The sequence below is a fragment of the Patagioenas fasciata genome, chromosome 9 (genome assembly GCF_037038585.1).
Source record: "Patagioenas fasciata isolate bPatFas1 chromosome 9, bPatFas1.hap1, whole genome shotgun sequence".
NCBI classification, from domain to species: domain Eukaryota; kingdom Metazoa; phylum Chordata; class Aves; order Columbiformes; family Columbidae; genus Patagioenas; species Patagioenas fasciata.
This window is the reverse complement of record NC_092528.1, coordinates 7,493,139-7,511,698: the sequence shown is the minus strand read 5'-3', so window position 1 is coordinate 7,511,698 and position 18,560 is coordinate 7,493,139. Positions and strand designations below refer to the sequence as shown.

Sequence of the window (18,560 nt, the reverse complement as noted above, 5' to 3'; positions counted from 1 at the left end):
AGCACTTACTGTTCACTGCACTGAAAAAAGGCCCCAAGTAACAGCACCTATTTGAATTGAACAAAACCACTACAGACACACTGCTCATTTCCTTATTGAAACTTGTCAGCTGGAAGCTGACTCAAATCTATTAAAATAAAGCCACAAGAAGCCCTTTTTCTACCCTCTCCTCCTGTTGCCCCAGGCTCCTCAACCAGCTGCACATGCAGAGCAGCACCAGTCAACAGTGGGAGAAAAAGGGAAATATCAAGAGCTGCAGTGTTGCAATTTTCCTGTGGAAACACAGACTAAGGAACTTTGGCCCTGATTTTGCCTGACCACTGAGACCCGAGGGCTTACAGACACATGGCAAAAGAACCGACGACCAAGGAGACACAGAGCAGAGCTGCACTGAATAAAATATTTATGTCTTCCATTTCATCACCAGATCACACCTGAAATGATGCATGGTTAAACAAGATGCTTGGACACAGTTTCAGATGTCCACATTTTTTTCCCCTCCCTTCTATAAATGCAGAAAGAGGAAACGCAAAGAGAAACGCAAGGGAAATCTAGCTCAAGAAACCTGCCCTGCTCCCAGCTGGGTGACTCCTGGAGCTGAGATACAGTGGCTATTTTAAGATAAGGGAAGGCTGACAGCCTTCACATGTCAACATTTAGCAGTGGGCAGCATTTCAAATATTTACACAGCCGTGTCTCTTTCTGAGGGATTGCAAACATTCAAGCTTTTTATACCAGAACTGCTGTACAGAAGGGGAAGTGCTATCAAGAAGGGGTTCAACACTTTCCTCACTCATCCAAGTCAGCTTTGAAGAGCACTACTATAATTTGTGAACAAAATTCAGGGACCTAAAATAAATCACAGACAAGACCAGAGATAACAATGCTTTATTTTTACATTTCAGCAACAGGAGAAATAATTGAAGATGCAATTATCTGCTTTGTTGTAAAGTATAAAAACATTTAATTATAAATATTTAGCTAAAAAAGCGTGATTTATAAAATATAATCTGTGAAGATATATATACACAGTTTAATCGTTTAGCAATTCTTTCACCTGACATTAAAGAGTAGAGGTTTTTCTATTTATTATTCCATGCTCACAGTTTAGTGCTCACAGTTTACGAAGCAAAACAGAGAAGTGAAAAGACAACTGGTGAATTTAGTTCTGGAAAGGAAAAAATAAATGCACAAACTGGGGTAAAAGCAGAGGCAGAATTTAAGCAAATCCTTATTTTGAGTGAGGTCTCTGAGGGAACAGAGCTCCCCTTCCGTGACCTAATAGTGTATATTTCCAGACAAGCAGTGGGCATTTAAACATTTATGGGCAAGCTTCCTGTGTTTTGAAAGAAAATGGCTAATAATACAGTGCAAACCCTCCAAATTCAGTTCAGCTAAATGTGCTCACCTCGCTGCTCTTCCCTTCTTGAGCAGAGATTGCTCAGTATTCTGGGCTGGTGTTATCTGTCATGGTTCTAATGAAATCAAACAGTGTCACCTTCATGATTCAGGACATGAGCAAATTTCCAAATAAAAAACCCCAGTGTGCCATCCGATTACATTGTCCAGCTGGCAATATCCCTTAAAAACAGATACAGCTGCCTAAGGCTGGAAAACACAGCCAAGCTGTACAGTACACTAAATGTGATGGAATGTGAAAGAAGATACATGGTCAGGCAATTCAGTTTTCGGTTCTCAGTTTGGGAGCCAGCTTCCACCCTTGGAAGTCCTGGGAAATCTCACCTCTTATTAAAAGGTTTGTTACTATGGCACTTCAGAGAAGAAAAACTGGAAGACTCTTCAACATGCTGGGCAGCAGGAAAAAGCTACAGGAAAGAATTAATTTGATCCATGTCACTAGTTAACTATCTTTCTCTCTTCACAGTGTTTTCACAGTGCCTGTGGTACAGGGATTTGAGGAAAAGAGATAGTGAAGGATGCGTGACAACACCCAACAGCAGTACAACCATACAGGAAGTCAAGCTGTACTTTGTACACCCTGATTGACACAAGACCTCACTACTTGCCTGTAAGCAAGGAATGAATTAATATAGGGTTAAAAGAAAAAGAATGTATAGAAAAGAAGAATGAAATAGGCAAACACGACACTGGTCAGTGCTCACCGTGATTTGCTACCTGCTGTTTCTGGTTCAGGGTGATGTGCTCCTGACAGTTCAGAGCAAACAGCATGTACACAGCTCTTACGATTCCCATCGTTATTTATGCATAGTAACTGCAAGAGTTGTGCCCTTAGAAACTCAGAAGGATCTTCAGGAGAGGAAGGCTAGCAAAGCTGTAATGAGTTTTAGGCAGGAGCCAGGCAGTTCTCTCCAGGTAGAGCCCTGATCTGAAAACGTACCAAATTGTGTGCAATCTCCAAGTGCATGTAGGCTGGTCGGTTACTGGGTAAATGCAGACTTTAACTCCCTGAAAGCCGCTCGGCGGTGTTTCCTTTCCTCCTCTTCCCGCTTTCGCTCATCCTGCTCAGCTTTTATCTCTGCTTCAAACTTACTGGCTGAAGAGAGGGCTTGAACCTTTACGACAGAGAAAATAAGAGAGTGTCAAGCCTTGCGTGAGAGGCAAAGACAGAGCCTGAACTACTCCCAGACTAGCAAGGCAGAACTGTTCGCTGCAGCTCCCAGCGCTTGCTGGGAAGCTCTGTCAGGATGGGTCAAGTATTAATTACACTGCAGTGCTTGGGTATTTACATCCAATACCTGTTAGCTGGCTTGACTTCAACATCAAGAAAAGAAAGTTCACTTACTAATAAGTCACTAAGAAGTGACCAAGACAATGCTGTCAATACTGGGTCACATACATTCTTTCTGTAAGCAGGCAGTGTAGCTTAAGTTGCAAGTATACAGTGGGAGAAAGTACTGCAGAAAACAGTTCTGAATCACAGCCAAATCTGAGAACATCACACTACACCATGGATAATCTGCAGATCAAAGAGACATTGTTTATTTGCTGGCTATTTTTCCAGCTTTCATCTCAGTACATCTGCTGTGCAATAGCTGTGTTATGCTCTTGGGAAAAAACTTCTTATATAAACAAGCAGGATTATTTTCTCTTCAAGAGAGCTTTCAAAAAGGGTGCTTTGTCAGCTTTGAATGGTGCAAAGCTCTTTCTGCCAAACGCAGGACCCTGCAGAATAATTTTGATTCCAAAGGTTACAGAGAGCTGCACGAGAAAGAGATGTCCGAAATCCTATACTCCAAAATACTCCATTCACCATTGAACTCCGAGTGCTCTGGTTGAGGGGGGTTTTGCAAAAAGGGAAAACTCAGTGCCTATCGCATCAGTTTTCAGAACGCTTTTGTTTTTAAAAGCAGCCAGCCAGCTAGTCCCATAGAGCTCCCAGCCACGGGGACACAGCTCGGTCAGTCAGCTCTACTGGGTCAGACCCAGAGCAGAGATGGTGAGTTAAGCTGCTCCAGTGCTGACTGATCCGCAGAGGATGGCTTTAGCTGGAGTCTAAAAAAGTTTGAAGGGAAAACCTATGGCTGAGTTTAGGAGGGGACATGAAATACGCATCCCTTTAGCTAGGGAGAAATCATCTACTGAAAAGCAAGCAGGGTCAGTGTCTCAGTGACAATTAAGGCCTGTGTGCAGAGCTTTTCCGTATTCCTCTATGCCACCCCATACCTTAGCTTCAAAGAAGTTCTTGGCTCCTTTGACTCCCTCAATGGAGACATCGATCTCTGAGAGCTTCGCAAGAGTCAACAGGCCGCTGTCCTCCTCGAGTTCCCCAGCTGCAGCTTTATGGAAAATCAGCAAGAACTAGGAAGACAGAGAGGAAACATTCAAGTTCTTCACTGAGGCTCAAACAACTTAAAAAGCAAACAGGACAGACACTTACCTGGAGGGGGCTGGAATTTACATTTCTGAGCCAAGGAAACCAGGTCTATATAAATGAAGTGGCACCATGCAACTTGTGCTCCAGTGCCCTGGCTCTGGCACGCGGTCCTGTTGGGCTAAGAGGTAGAACTCTCATACGAAGAGGGTTTTTTGGGGAGCAGAGCCCTGGTGAAGCACAGCTCTTGTCAAGCCTGGGCTGCTACATCGCCAGAGGAAACAAGCTTTCTCTCCACCTGCCTAGTAAACTGTATGGTGGGCTCAGATACACTTCTTCATGTCCCCACACCCTAATGGTGTATTCACAAGCCCCCCACCAGCTTCCCCAGTGTTCTGGGGGCTCAGGTTGCACCCCACAACAACAAAAACAGGGTAAAAACTGCACCGAGGCACCAGGGCAGCCCTGTTAAAAGAGAACAGCAGCCCAAACACCTGCACTTGAAAGGGATCTGGGGACTGCCTGGCTGCTGTGGACTCTGCCTTCTGTCCTTCCCAAGCCCTGTGATGCAGATGGTACGAGAGGGTTAAACAAAATTAAGGTCAAATGCATCAGGACAACAGAACATAGTTACTTCAGCTAGTCCCTTGTCTAGGGCACGAGAAGAGTGACTTAAATGAATCCATCCTAGGAGCTCTGCCTCAGCCTGCTCCAGGGAGCCACAGCTGGCTTCGCCATGGTGAGCAAAGCCTATGTATTCCTGTTGTGCCCATTAAATAACACACAGGAGAGCTTCTCTCAGACGTGTTAGGGGTCAGGTCAGAGGCATGCCCTTGTGACAGTCAGAGTGACTTGCTCAAGTGTCCACACAGCAACTGGTTTTGAAACCCTTGTCCTGCACAAGGCCATAGGCATTTAACACATCCAGAGTCATTACAGCAGTTTGCATATGAATTGCAAAAAGGAAACAAACAAACAAGAACCGTATTACCCACCAGGAAAGCACACCTTTTTTCCCCCCAGAAGTTAAAAGACCTGCCTGCTTACAAATAAAGACTTCTGCAGTGCCTTCCACCTGTGAACCAGACTCCAGGTTAAGATGTGGATGCTCTATGCGTAATTTGAGAGGTCCTGTAACTCCCTGCTATTCTTGGCTGCCCCAGGAGATGTCTCAATGCTTGGCACAGGACAGAAAGAACAGAGACGAGGACAAGTCACCTGGGTACAAAAGGAGCACAAGGAAGGAAAATGCGCTACTGCACCACTTCAGTCCAGGGGAGAAGGTTGCAAATGCCATATAGGGCTGCCCTGAAATCCATTTACACGGAAACATCAAATACCTCCAGTGCTGCGCTCCTCAGACTGCCAGGCTTGGGACTTTGCTTCTTCCTACAGTCCCAGCTGTCCCAGAGGAGGGCAGCAGAGTCCCAGCATCCACCTTGAGCCAGCCCTTAATGTGCTCGCCTGCTTCAAGTTGCTCTCAGAAGCTGGTGGAGATGCAAGGGTTTGGGAAGGCCTCCCATGGGGAAGGGTGCGGAGATGACAGCAGCGCTGGCTGCCCTCTCGCAGAGGCAGCGTCACCAAGCATTGCTTCATGCAACGGCCTCATGACCCGTGTGTGCTCAGCACAGAGCAGCCAGAAAGCAGGCTGTGCTTGGGGAGGGAACCCTTCCCCCTCCAAACACATTTAAGAAATTTAATGATGCTCTGCTGAACAGGCAGAACACCCTGCTCAGAAAGAAACCAAATCCTTCCCAAGATATCCTCTCCCTCTGCTCAGATCCACTAGGCTTGGGCTAGTTCGTCTCCTCCAGCACCAGGCACAGGACATGGAGGGCTGGCAGCCAGGCTGGCGTTAGTAATGGTTCCTCTTCAGTTTCTGCTCCACCCTGCAAGTCCCACTTCCTGGCATTGGAAAAGGACCGCGGAGGAAGCACAGTCCTGAGGTCTGGTACAGCTGTCGCCCAGGGAGGGACTGGAAACACCCAGTCATGAGTACAAGTGTGCATGAATCACCCTGAAACTAGGAGATGAGGCAGCAATCCTCTTGTGGAATATGGGCTGCCACAGCCAGGAAACTGAGCTCAAGGAAACCAGGGACTGAGCCACTGGTTGGGGTGGGCACAGCACAAGGTCAGTGCCAAGGACCCAGCAAGGCAGTCCATGGGACATCACGCTGGTTTCCACAGGAGCAGAAGAGCAATCCTTCCTCATGTAAGCACATCACCTGCAGCCCACCTCACCAGTTATTTGCCCTCAAGGCATCAGTCCTCTCTAACTAGAGAACACCAGGAATATGCATTCAGTTCCCAATGAGCTCTCATTCCCAGCCTGCCTCCCATCCTTGCTGGGCCCAGGACACATCACATGGAGCTAAGCCTCAGGGAAGTGTCACTAAAGAAGCAAAAGTAAATAATAAAAACCCTGCTCTCAAGGAGGACATGACACACACTTTCCACCCCACTAACCCCAATAGAAAAAGACATAAGAGATGTATCCGGGCTCAGACCCTTTCAACACCTACCCCACAGTGCCAGGACTCAGAGCGATGCTGCAGTTACGCAGGGAGTGACTAGCAACAGCAGCTTTGCAGCAGCTTGTCAGAAAAGCAGTGTCACACAAGGATGTGGTTTGCAAACCCAGGTCAGCATTTGAGCTGGTGCAGGCATGGGGGACAGCGGGTGGATTTCTGTGGTTTCTAGATAGCAGCTACAATTAGACATTATTATTATAGCAATTAACTCTGGTTTACTGTGATAATGACAGAACTAGATAGTCAGAGGTACCTAATCTTTTTATAATAAACCTAAATTTCTTTGAGTCACAGAAAGAGTCTTGTGCAGTTAATTGTTGATGTATTGGTGGACTCTCCAAGGTCAGTGGTAGAAGGCAGCTTTCCTAAAGAGCCAGTAGTTCAGCAGCAGCAAGTCAGAGCCATACAAGGTTGCTTTCCAGATCACAGCTTACATGGAAGGGAGGGCATGACACTACTCAAAGCAGCAACAAAAGGTGACCTATTGCAAGTGAAAGAAGTCCTTACCAATTCCCTGGCCAGATCACAAGCACATCTTCAGGCAGGTATGTCAGGAGTCAATATTCTCTGGAGAGGCGGATAGGAGCCTTCCAGTGCTCAAGTTACAGACTGCTGAGTTTGGACACTCATTTATTTAAACCAGGGTTTCTTCTCATGTTGTCAGGGTGCCCCACGTCAGCCTAGTCACCCATCACCTGCTTGCTTGTCACCCCAACAGGAAGCAGAGTGGGGTAGGGCTACAGGCTGGTTCAGACCTCCTGAGCCACCAAGAGACCTGCTTCCTGCCAGTCCTCTGCCCAAGCACAGCAGCTGGACAGGGTGCATCTGCAACCAGGCAAGAAACATCCTGCTCCTCTCTGCCATGGGAAACTTTGGGTACACGCCAAAGCTGCTGTGTAATTTGTCCCCAAAGGTCTGCCAGTGACACTCCCTCATTCCAACCCCTGTGTCACTCAAGCTTGTGCTTGCCTGACCGTCATTTTGCATCTGGAAAGAAGCTACAATAGCACCAGCTGCCACATGCTGCCTGCCAAGGGCTGGCAGCACAGGCAGCCCGTGCCGGCTGACGGGTGGCCATGTTCCAAACAGGTGGCAGCAGAAGAGGAGCTGCTCTGCCACTTGTGCCGTGCCACTGGTGCCAGGACACCACAGCATCTTCCAGAGCCTTGGGGTTAGAGACACCTCTCTTTCACAGGAGAGAGGCCCTGCAGCAAGCCCAGAGGCTGTCTCCAGCTCTTCACCCAAGGTGCAGGGTGGCCCAGAGGGCACACAGAGAGGCAGAGGGCTCCTCCAGCCCACGCAGTGATTTGGCAATCGCAGTCTGACATGCAGCCAAGGGCACGGTGCTTTTCCTGCTCCACTGGATTCTTTGCTATCCCTGGTTCACCTCTGACCGGGCATGTCTCCTTCCCTGCCCAGCGGAGCTGCAGGCTTAGAGCCTTGCTGCTGTGAACTGACAGGCTCTCAATTCCCAGATTTACTTGTCTCCCCCCCTCTCTATGGGCCAGGCCCTGTAACCCAACAGTCTTTGGCCTCTGTAAGGTACTGCTGCCCTCTTGCAGCAAAAGAAATGCAACAAAACCCTCGGGGGATGAAAGCAGGGGGAGATGGTGTGATGTGCCAGCATAAAGAGACAGTGCAGCAGCTCTGTGAGCTGCCAGTCACCACTTGCACCTCAACCAGCCTGGCCAGTCAAGGGCCCTGGCTGCTCATCCTCCCTCCCAGCCACTACAAAAGGTCCTGGCGCTTGCAAGATGAAGAACTTGATGTCCTGAGCTGCGGAGAGCTCTGCACCTCATCTCCACAACCAAGCCTCCACCCTGCACGAGGCACAGCAAGAGCACAGACCCTGCAGACACAAAGGAGCCCAGCTGCTCGGGGCCCACTGCAGCTGTCCCCTGGGGCAGGAGGAAGCAGCACAGCCCACACAGCCGCTGCAGGACACAGCAGCACTGGCCTTCCTGCTGCCTAAGGGGCTCTTGGTTCATTCAGAAAGCCACAGCGTGACATTTGCTTCTGAGACAGCAAACAAAGCCTAGGGGGAGGAGATGAGGCAACAAGAGGTTTTGACAACTGGGCTCCCCCTTCCTGCTAAGGTGAGTTGGGTACCCTTGAGTGCATGCAGGTCACTGCTCAAATTCCCTCTCTTTCCTTTGCCTGTAGCAGATCCTGGCCTGCCCACGCTGCTCACCACAGCAGTGACAGACCTGTCCCTGCGTGTCCCTGCTGAGCCAGCATGCAGTACCGAACTGCTGCATCACCACATTTATTCCTGGCTGCACGGAGGTGATCACCCCTCACAGAGCTTGCCATGGCTGGTCACTGTGTGATGCAGAGAGAGGTTCAATATAAACGGGAAGAGGAAGCCTGCTGCACCCCATGAAGAGCAGCTGCTCCGAGCAGACTCCTTCCCCTGCACCTGAAATGAGGCCTGAGCTGCTGTACCACAGGAGCCCAGCAACGAGACTTTGTGACTGAAGGGATATGCTACCTCCAGCTACAGCAGGGAGCTTTCTCAGCACTTCCAGGCATCTGCAACATGGCACAAATGTGCTCCTAAAGCAGAGAAGCTGGAGAGCTTTGACATCAGATATCATTACTGCCATGTGGAAATGGATACTGTCAGGGTCCACACCTCAAGCTCCCCATGGCATGGGGTAGCTCACCTGCTTCTCAGCTGCACCCCACAGCTGGAAAAACACACAGAGGACAGCGCTGCCCACAGCTGGAGTACAGGGCCTGGCTGCCTCCTCCCTCTTCCCTGCAGCCACATCCCTGTCTGCTCCTGCAGCTGCCCTCACCTCACGGAAGCTGAGCTTCCCATCAAAGTCTTCATCCACCTCTTTGATCATGTTCTTCAGCCCCAGGTGGGTCTGTGGGGCTCCCAGCTTTTCCATCATCAGCTTCAGCTCCATCAGGTCAATGTATCCATCCCGTCCTGAGTCATACCTGCAGGGTGCAAAGGGAAAGGGTCAGCCTTCATCCTCCCCCATATCCATCTTCCCAGAAGAGGATAAAGTCACAGTGTAGTTCAAAGCTCGGAGGAAAGGGGAAGCTGCACAACACAGCCAGAGCTGAGATATATTAAGCTCAAGGAAGTAGTGGGCAGCTTTCAGAGCTGTCTCTCATCAGACAGAGAAGTGCTTAGGGGAGCTCAGACCAAACCACCCACACAGAAGGAGCATGGAGGAACTCAGTCAATCTCAGTGGGATTTCCATCTCGCCCACTTGCGTGTCCAGCACAAAGGTTACTTACACGCAGCTAACATCATGCACCAGCACAGTGAGGCAAAGGCATGCCAGAGCCAGCTGCTGCCAGCCCTCCTGCTCACTTAGAGGAGAAACAGGGAGCAGAGATCAGCCAGAACCTACCAGCAGAAAGCAGCTATCTTTCTTTGTAAGCAAAACACACCCCTTCTAGCTGCTGAGGTCTTTCCTCCGTGCAATGGTTTTGTACTACACAAGTACTGTGCTTCAGGACAGCTGTTTACTCAGTGTCCCCAGGCAGAGGAGAAAGGCAGTTCTGGGGGAGCACAGCAATCCTAGCCGGAGCCAGGCTGGCAGAGGAAACCAGTGCCCACATCCAGGTGCAAGACTGGAGCAGGACCACGCTCCCAATGGAGCACAACGGACAGCAAAGACTCTTCACAGGAGGAGGGAGCACTCGTGCAAGGGACAGAGTGCTTTAGGCATGGGGAGGCAGTGACATGCTGCGCTCAGCCAGAGACTGTGCACCAATTCCCCCTGACATCCGCTACGGGTGCAAATAAAGGACCCGGCCCACCCAGCAACCAGCACTTCACACGCACCGGGGCCATCTCTGGGTTTCAAAGTCCAAAGTCTGGAGGGATGGACGCTCTGCTATTAATATCAGACAGCCCGTCAACATCCCTCCCTCATCCCAGTCCTGTCATTGGGATCCAGCATGGAGCTACGGGCTCATGTCGGAGCACAGGACAAGGGTACAGCAGGCTGGGTTCAGCCCTGGTGCACAGCCTGCCACTGCCCCCTCACTACCACCTCAACCCGGACAGAGTTAAATCCTTTCAACCACTCCGAAAAGAAACCCTAGGCACAACACTGAAGCTTCCTCCACTGGCAGGAGCCAGTCAAATCCTACCCCCCATCATCTTTCATTGACGGTCAGCTCTCTTCCAAGGAAATTACGGCTGTAGTCATCCCAGACCAAAACTGCACAGTTGTGGTTACATTGGAAGAAAGCCCTTTCCAGCTGAGAAACCTCAGAGCCGCAGAGGAAGCTGTGGCAGAAGAAGGCAGGAACAAAGCCGCTGGCCCCGAGCTGCTCGCAGGCATGGGCAGCAGGAGGCAGGGCTGCAGCCAAGAGCACTGCCCCAGCCTTCGCCAGCACAGGGTGCTGCTCCCTTAAACTGGGGCAGCCTCTGCGGCTTTCCAGAGACACCCCACCACCCCTGTAAAAAGATTTTATACTCTCTGTGCCTCCTTGTTTCCAAGGGTCCCAGGCCCAAGAGACCCTGAATGACAGGGATGTCACCACCAGGCTGGCATGGAGCCCCTGCTACCAGCCTGTCTACACACTCTGCAGCCAGCAAGCCTGTGAGCTCTCCAAGCTCAACAGCTTTCTGGAAAGCTAGGAAAGAAGTCTCCCTCAGAGCAGAAACCAGGTCACAGACCTCAGACGTCATGGGGAGGAAAGGCAGCAGGTTCATCACAGCAAGGAAGGCATCAGTTAATTAAGTCACACATTTGCAGCATTACCCAGCCCAGCTCCAAGACACACTTTCAAGACCTCACAGAAGCATAATAAGTGCAATATTTAACTGTCAATTTGCTTTTCTTTTAAGTTTGGGAGAAAAGGAAAGCTGTTCCTCCAGAGTAAGGCAGCTGGAGAGGCAGTGCCTTTGATCAGATAAAGCAGTAAAGCATATTGTGGCAGGGAGGTACTTGGGATGGGGCTGGATAATTTTTCTGGCCCCAGCAAGCTCATACTGCCCTTTGGCTGGGTGCAGAAGCAGGACTACACTGAGGCCCCCATCAAGGAAAGAAGACACTGCCAAGCCCCTCTTTGAGGCATTGGATAATGGAGATGAAGACAGCTTATCTTGCTCTTCTGCTACAGACTCTACCCACAGGCAAACACCATATCTTGGTGCCTGTCCTGGCATTAAGCTTGGGGACAAATGCATGGCCCTGAAAGGGTTAAGCATGGGCACAGCTTCAGGGCTCGTCATCCCTGCAGAGAGGCAGCACAAAGCCAGGATTGTGCAAAATGGGGTCTTGCCAGCAGCGGCCGTGGCAGCAGAGCAGCACGCCATACCAGCCGCACAATGGGTGTTGAGCACGCCAGGCGCCGAAATGCACCCTGAAATCAGGTTACCGGTCCCTGGCAGTCGGGGACAGCCAGAGGGATGCTGAAGCCTCTGGACACTCAGTCCCAGCCCTGCAGAGCAACAGCAGCACCCTGCAAACTGCTGCATTCCCTCCCCACCCCCCTCGCCTCCTAAAGCAGCCCAAGTATTTTAGGACCTGGGTACAGCCAGTCAGCTGCCATAGAGCCACGCACCCAGACTATTTAGGGAGAGGCGTATTTATAGGGCATGAGAGACGGCACGATTCATTCCCCACCACACCCTCCCCCAGACGCGGCACTTGGCACCACAGGGGCCAATGCTCCCAGTCCACCTCAGCCCTACCAAAAACCCCACTGTCTGCCTTTTGGGAGCTCCCTTTCAGTGCCCAGGGCTCCAGCCAGCCTCCAATACCGCTCTCACCCATTTCACTGCCTACACAGCAGACCTGACCTGGTGATGGACACTGGTCATCCCTCACGGGCTGGAGGGCACCAGGGCAAGTTTGGTCCCCAAATGCATGCCAGGGATCCGTCCAATCCCATACTCAGGAACAGCAGAGCAAGAGCACACAGCACTCAGGTGCCCCACCATCCCTTCTAGCCCTGCTGTCACCCGCTGTCCTGCCATGACACGGGAGCTTTGCTTCCTTCAGGCTCAAAGCTGCTTGGGCCAGGAGCCAAGCCTCACCCGGGTGACATGCAGGCATTACAGACAGAAGGGATCTCACACCGACAGGCAAAGGCATCCCACGCCGCAAGCAGGCCAGCCAGCTCCAGCAGTGCCACAGCCATGGCGGGTCCCCACCTGCGCGGGCTGGGACGCTGCAGGCAGCCACGAGCACCATGGCCGGCATGATAAGGACTTTGCAGCGCCGCCGCAGCGGTGTCCCTGGCAGCAGATGAGAGACAGACAGCAGCTGCCAAAATCTGCTGCAACAAGGATGCACCCAGACTCCCACGCTGGCTTGCTTCCACCTGGGCTGCAGAAGCACTGGGGGAGGAAAGCGGGAGCAGAAATTGGGTGGAGGGAAAAGAAGGAATACTTGCTGAACAGACTTTAAGAGCAAGGAGTGTGGTACACAAGATTACAGCCCTAGTACAATCATTGCACGGGTGTTATGCAGCACAGCTGAGGGGTTACACCACAGAAGAACAAAGGGTCAGGAAGGGAGGAAAAGGGAGACGAGGAGGACTGCATCACCTGTACTGCCTTGGCAGTCACCTCCCCCAATGCCTGAAAAACCCCAAGGGGAGAAAAAAAAAAAGGTAGTTGAATGAGCAATCCCAATTCCTAAAGGATTAAAGAGCAGTATGGGACTGGACGGATCCCTGGCATGCATTCGGGGACCAAACTTGCCCTGGTGCCCTCCAGCCTGTGAGGGATGACCAGTGTCCACCACCAGGTCAGGGCTGCTGTATAGGCATCCACACTATCCACACTTCTTGAGAAAGAACAGAAAGAAAACGTGCCCTCCCTGTGCACATTCGCTGTACCTGAGCTTGCTCCACACAGTGCAGGCACTTGTACTTTGATGAGCACTTCCCACATGCTGCAATGGCCTAATACAGGCTTTGAAATAAAGCAGTTGGAGTAATGGTGCTGAAGTAGTAATAATCTCCTCTTAAATATTGCAAAATCCTTTCTAAGTGGTACTTCCTTCACTCTGAGCATTGCATTTCACCTTACATGGAGAGGGAGGTGCTGATCTCTTCTCCCTGGTAACCAGTGATAGGACACCTGGGAACAGTTCAAAGCTGCTCCAGGGGAAGTTCAGACTCGACATGAGGAAGTATTTATTTACCAAGAGGGTGGACAGACACTGAAACAGGCTTCCTACAGAGGTGGTCAATGCTCCCAGCCTGTCAAGTGTTTAAGAGGCATTTGGACAATGCTGTTAACATGCTTTAAGTTTCGGTCAGCCCTGAAGTGGTCAGGCAGCTGGGACTAGACGATCATTGTCGGTCCTTTCCAACTGAAGCATCCTATTTTCTTGCAGAGAGATTTGGAAACAACTCCTCCATACCAGAGTGGGGACAGGAACAGGCTCCTCAGCTGCACACAACTCCATCCTCCTCAGCCCGGGCAGCTGGAGTTCTCCTGCTCCTGGAGGGATGCAAGGGCAAGATCAAAGTCTCCTCTAGCAAGATTCCCCCTGAGATGCTGGGTGAAACCCCAAGGCACCAAAGCGTGGACGGCCCAGGCTGGGTGCTTGGCATGCCTGGTAGGGATGACCTCCCTGACTGCTGCAACCACCAGAGACAGCTGGTCACAGAGCAGAAGTCACATCGGGAGCCCAGCAAGTCCTGGAACAAGCAGGTCTGCTGCAGCATGTCAGAGAAGTCCCTGGGTGCAGGGACACCTGGGGAGGGGCTCCTAAGCAGCTCCAGGAAGGCAAGGAGACATGAAAATGTCTCCCACCGGCCAAGCACAAGGCACTTATGAAACACGTGGGCAACACATGAAATTCCCTAAATACAAAAGCAACAGCAAGGCTGGAATTTTTCCCCTCCCTCGCACCCCACAGATGAAGTCAGTGGCTGTTTTCCTCCCTTGGAAAGATCACTTCTGCCAGGCACAGGCTCACAGCCTGGTTTTCACACCCACCTCTGCCATTTCTCCAGACGAGATGGCACCAAGGAGAGCTGTAAGACTCCAGAGCTCCTGAGGGTTTGCTTGCAAGACTTGGGGAAGAGAGATTATCATGGTTACCACAGTCCCCACACATCGTCAGAATAGGCAGCTAATTAGGTTGCATTATAATTAGGCTGAGCTGCAGACTTCCCGACCCCTCTACCAAAAAAAAAAAAAAAAACAAACCAAAAAACAACCCACAAAAATATCACATCCCAAGAGCTGCCTGCACCCAGCAGCCCTGCATGCTCCTGCACAGCCCCAGCATCTGCAGCAGGGACCCATGCCCCATCTCCAGCAAAACGGGGCCAAAATGGGGTGATTCTGACAACACAAGGCTTGGAGAAGAGGGGTAAAACTGAGCCCAACTGTGGCAGCAGGAGCAAGCAGCAACATTACTGCTTTGGAAAGATGCTCCTGGCGCAGCCGGTGGCACACAGGAGCTGGATGGAGCACTGGATGTTGGGAAGTCCCACATTCAGACGGGCCCTTTGCTCCCACCCTGGCACAGGACAGTCACAGCCATCAGCTGTACCATGGATGCCCTGACAGATGCCAGGGCAGCCACTATCATCAGCAGCAACTGCCTTGTCCCAGCCAAAGCGCCCTGATCCAGCCCATACCATGCCTGGGTCCTACAAGATGAAGTTCAGTCTAAATTACAGATTTTTCAAGTCCCACTAAACTGATAAGAAACACTTTTGGATAGGAAGCCTGATAGCAGAAACCTGGCAACCCATGGCAGCAAGAAGATAGATCCCTGTCTCTCACAGGTTTATTTTTAACTGTTCGTAAGAAAGACTCCGGGTTTTGGTGACCAGGGCCAATAAGCCATATAGAGAATAAAAGCCTTAATCACATTAACTCAAGCTCTGACTGGCAGGAATTAAGAGGAACATTTCCTCTCCTCCTGGAGCACGTGGTGTCAGCCAGTACTTGAAGCAGATTGCTGGGAGCAGATGGAGCAAAGACCAGATCCTCCGCCACCACTAACACCAGGTACCCGTAACAGAGTGAAAACTAGGACGGGGTTTTCCGTCCGCCTGTCTGGGGAGCACTGGGAGCACGCAACCCAGCTTCTTCCCCTTTCAGCATGGCTGGCCGGCGCTCAGCTGCAATAGTCCTCACAGGGCGCGCAATGTTTTCCAGCTACATTGACCAGCTGATTAGCATTCAACTGTAAAGCCTAGGTTTCCCTGCTTACAAGGCGGGAGTTTAATGAGCTCATTGTTGAAAAATTCAGCTGCAATTCAGCTCTTTCCACTTTTTATTTCCCAAACTACCACTGTTCCTCTCCTTACCCCTATTGAGGCGGTGCCGCTGCCTGCTCTGGGCTCTCGCCTGCACTGTTTCCTTCTAGGAGCTGCAGCTGCCTGCACTGTTTGTCCTCCTGCCCTCGCAGCACCATGTCTCAGTCCTCTGCAAAGCAGGATCCTGCCTTTAATTGTCATCAAGAGTGGCACAGGGATGAACAGAGCAGCAGTCTCACACCGACCACCTCCCTTCTCGCACCCAGCTGCTGACGCAACGCTGCCGATGCAACAAAGAGCTCCAGTGAGCTCACAAAAGTCCATCGCTTGGTTTCCCGCAGGGACAGTCCCTGTTGGGGCGAGCAACGCCCCAGTGCACCACAAGCTGGGAACATTCAATCAGGCTCTCGATCTCCTCACAATGACCCCAGCCTCCAAAGTACTCAAAGCATGTAACCACAGAATCATAGAACCATAGAACGATTTCAGTTGGAAGAGATCTCCAGCATCATCGACTCCAACCATAACCTTATCTAACTCTAGCACTAAATCATGTCTCTAAGAACCTCGTCTAAGTGCCTTTTGAACACCCCTAGAGATGGTGACTCCCCCACATCCCTGGGCAGCCTGTTTCAATGCCTGACAATCCCTTCCATGAAGAACTTTTTCCTAATATCCAATCTATACCTCCCCTGGTGCAGCTTGAGATCACGAACAAGTTGCAGATAGGACGAGGACCTAACAAATCACAAACCCTGTTGCAGTGACCTCTGTCAGCTGAAGTTGCGTCACCTTGCCATGACAGTCCACATTGCTCCTCTGTGGTCCTGCCTTGTGCCTGGCAGTAGTTCACCCCCAGTCCAGCAGCCCTGCCTGCGGCAGGGTGGCACATGCAGCTGCCTGCCTGACCCTTCTCTTTGGGGGTGGGAGGACATCGGTCCCCAGGAGCACAGGGGTTTGTGGTGCTGGAGGGAAACCTGAGCACAAATAATCAAAGCTCCCCAGGCACAGTCCAACTGCAGGAGCCAAGATAAGGCTTGTGGAGGAGAGAACGTGGCAGGGCCATGGCTCTGGGAAAGGCTAAGCCTTTCCGCTTACCAAAGCATCTCTCCACATTGCCACCAGCAGCTTGACATTAATACAAACCTTCCTGCCAGGAGGCGATTCCCATCCCAGCCCCCAGGAAGCACAGAGCAAGCAAAAACAATGCTTGAGCTTCGTTTGGATACACAGGAGGGAACACAAAGCCTGGCAAAAAAGATGATGGAAGGAACCACAGCGCTGCCAGGCAGAGCCAGCAGAACTACCAAAAACATTTAGGATCACAGTTGTTGAAGGCAGATGTCCAGCACTGGGATACACACCCACCAGGTGCCCCAGCACACGGAATAACAGTATTTCTGCTCTCCAAGCCCCCCCATCCCACCTGGAATGTTCCCCAAAACCATAGCTCATAGGTGCCACCAAAAAAAAGAGCCGTTGTCCCAGGCAGAGCAGAGGCAATCCCAGGCCATGAGCCAAGCGCGATGCTCAGCTCCAGCCCCGAGTCCGAAGCGAACACTACGAACCCCCTACCGCCTCCCCCAAAGCACAAGGACAACGCGGGGATCAGATGACGCTGGAAACCCACCGCGGCTTCTTCCGGCCCGACCGCAAAACCGCAAAGAAATGCAAACATCTTGCCAAGAACAGGTAAGCCCTCTCCAAATGTCCCGCCGAAGAAAAGCACTGGGAGAGTCTGCGAAGGGAAAGCAGAGCCCCAAACCCGACAGCAGAGCCCGATTCCGAGCAGGCGAGTCCCAAGTCCCCCGTCCCCCCCCGCACCACCCCACTCACAGGCGGAACATGCGTTCCATGTCCTTGATCTGGCGGCGACTGAACTCCTTGAACTCAGTGTAGGGGTTGAAGACGGCGGCCCGCCGGGGCTGCGCCGCCCCCTCGTTGATGTCCTGCCGCCGGCACAGCTTCGCGCTCAGCTCCGCGTCCGCGCTGGCCGTCAGGCAGCTCCGCTCCGCCTCGTCCCCGGCCGCCTCCTCGCCCTTGGCCGCCACCGCCTCGCTCTCCGCCGCCGCCCCGCTCTCTTCCAGCTGTAACCGCCGCTGTAGCTTCTGCGCCAGCTCCTCCGAGGCCATGGCCCGGCGCTGCCCGGCGGCCGCGCTCCCGCTCCGCTCCGCTCCGCTGCGCTCCAGCCGGGCGCGCCCGCCCCGGCCGCCAACTTTATTCCCTCACTTCGAGTGAACGGGGCGGGACGGGGCGGGACGGGGCGGGAGGAGCCCGGGACAGGGCGGGCGCTTAAGGAGGCGCGGCGGTGGCCGTGGGGGTCGTCCACGCGTGGGGCGCGACGTGGGGTGGTCGCGCTGCCCCTGGGGGTGCCCCCACATGTATACCCGAAGTCGAGTGTAACTCCACAAGCTGACCCCTTCATGTGTACACTGTCCCATACAGGAATCACCCCCACTCAGGTACCCACCTCTCCAGGCAGGATTCCCCCCCCCCTCAGGTACAACCCCATGGCCACGCTCCCACGCATCCCCCCACGGGTGGGGTGCCACCCAGGGAGCCCCCTGCACCCCATACGAGGGCACTGAACTGGCCCCGGGGCAAACAGGCCGTGTACATCCCACAGCAGCACCCCGCTCCGTGGGGTGAGACGAGCCTTCAGCCCGACCGGGAGCCTCTGTCGGCTCCCAGACATCCCCCAGCCCTCCCCACGTCCACGGGAACGGCGGAGGCCAGGCCTGCCCCGTGACGAGGCAGAGGGACCCCTTAAGCCCCGCCATGCGACTCCCTCTCTTATCTCCTTGGGCTAAAATTAACCCAGGACAAAGCTCAGCTCAGCTCTGGGTTCCCCCTCCTTCTCCGAAGAGAATGAAAGCCAAGCCTCCCCTTTCAAGGACACTACTCCCCTTCCCTGGCCAGTGTGCCATCCCTGCTGTCCCCTGGGCTCTGTGGGGCCGCGGGTGTCCCTCCCAGGACTGTCCGTCCCTGGCCTGGCTGATAGAAGGCTGATGGCGTCCCCAGAG

The 18,560-nt window shown here is 52.5% G+C and overlaps 1 protein-coding gene across 2 annotated transcripts; it reads right to left on the bottom strand.

Moving 5' to 3' along the window:
* Positions 1-871: 871 nt before the first annotated feature.
* EFHD1 (EF-hand domain family member D1) lies at positions 872-17,750 on the bottom strand. Of its 2 annotated transcripts, none has more exons than XM_065844847.2 (4): positions 17,374-17,750; positions 9,128-9,275; positions 3,646-3,780; positions 872-2,534 (listed from the first exon to the last, which is right to left on the bottom strand). In XM_065844847.2, exons 1-4 carry the CDS (start codon positions 17,667-17,669, stop codon positions 2,400-2,402), a joined length of 714 nt encoding a protein of 237 aa, XP_065700919.1. In that variant the 5' UTR covers positions 17,670-17,750; the 3' UTR covers positions 872-2,399. The 2 variants fall into 2 exon arrangements, with proteins under 2 accessions (XP_065700919.1, XP_071668496.1); XM_071812395.1 differs by lacking the exon at positions 17,374-17,750 and adding an exon at positions 17,168-17,288.
* Positions 17,751-18,560: the final 810 nt, after the last annotated feature.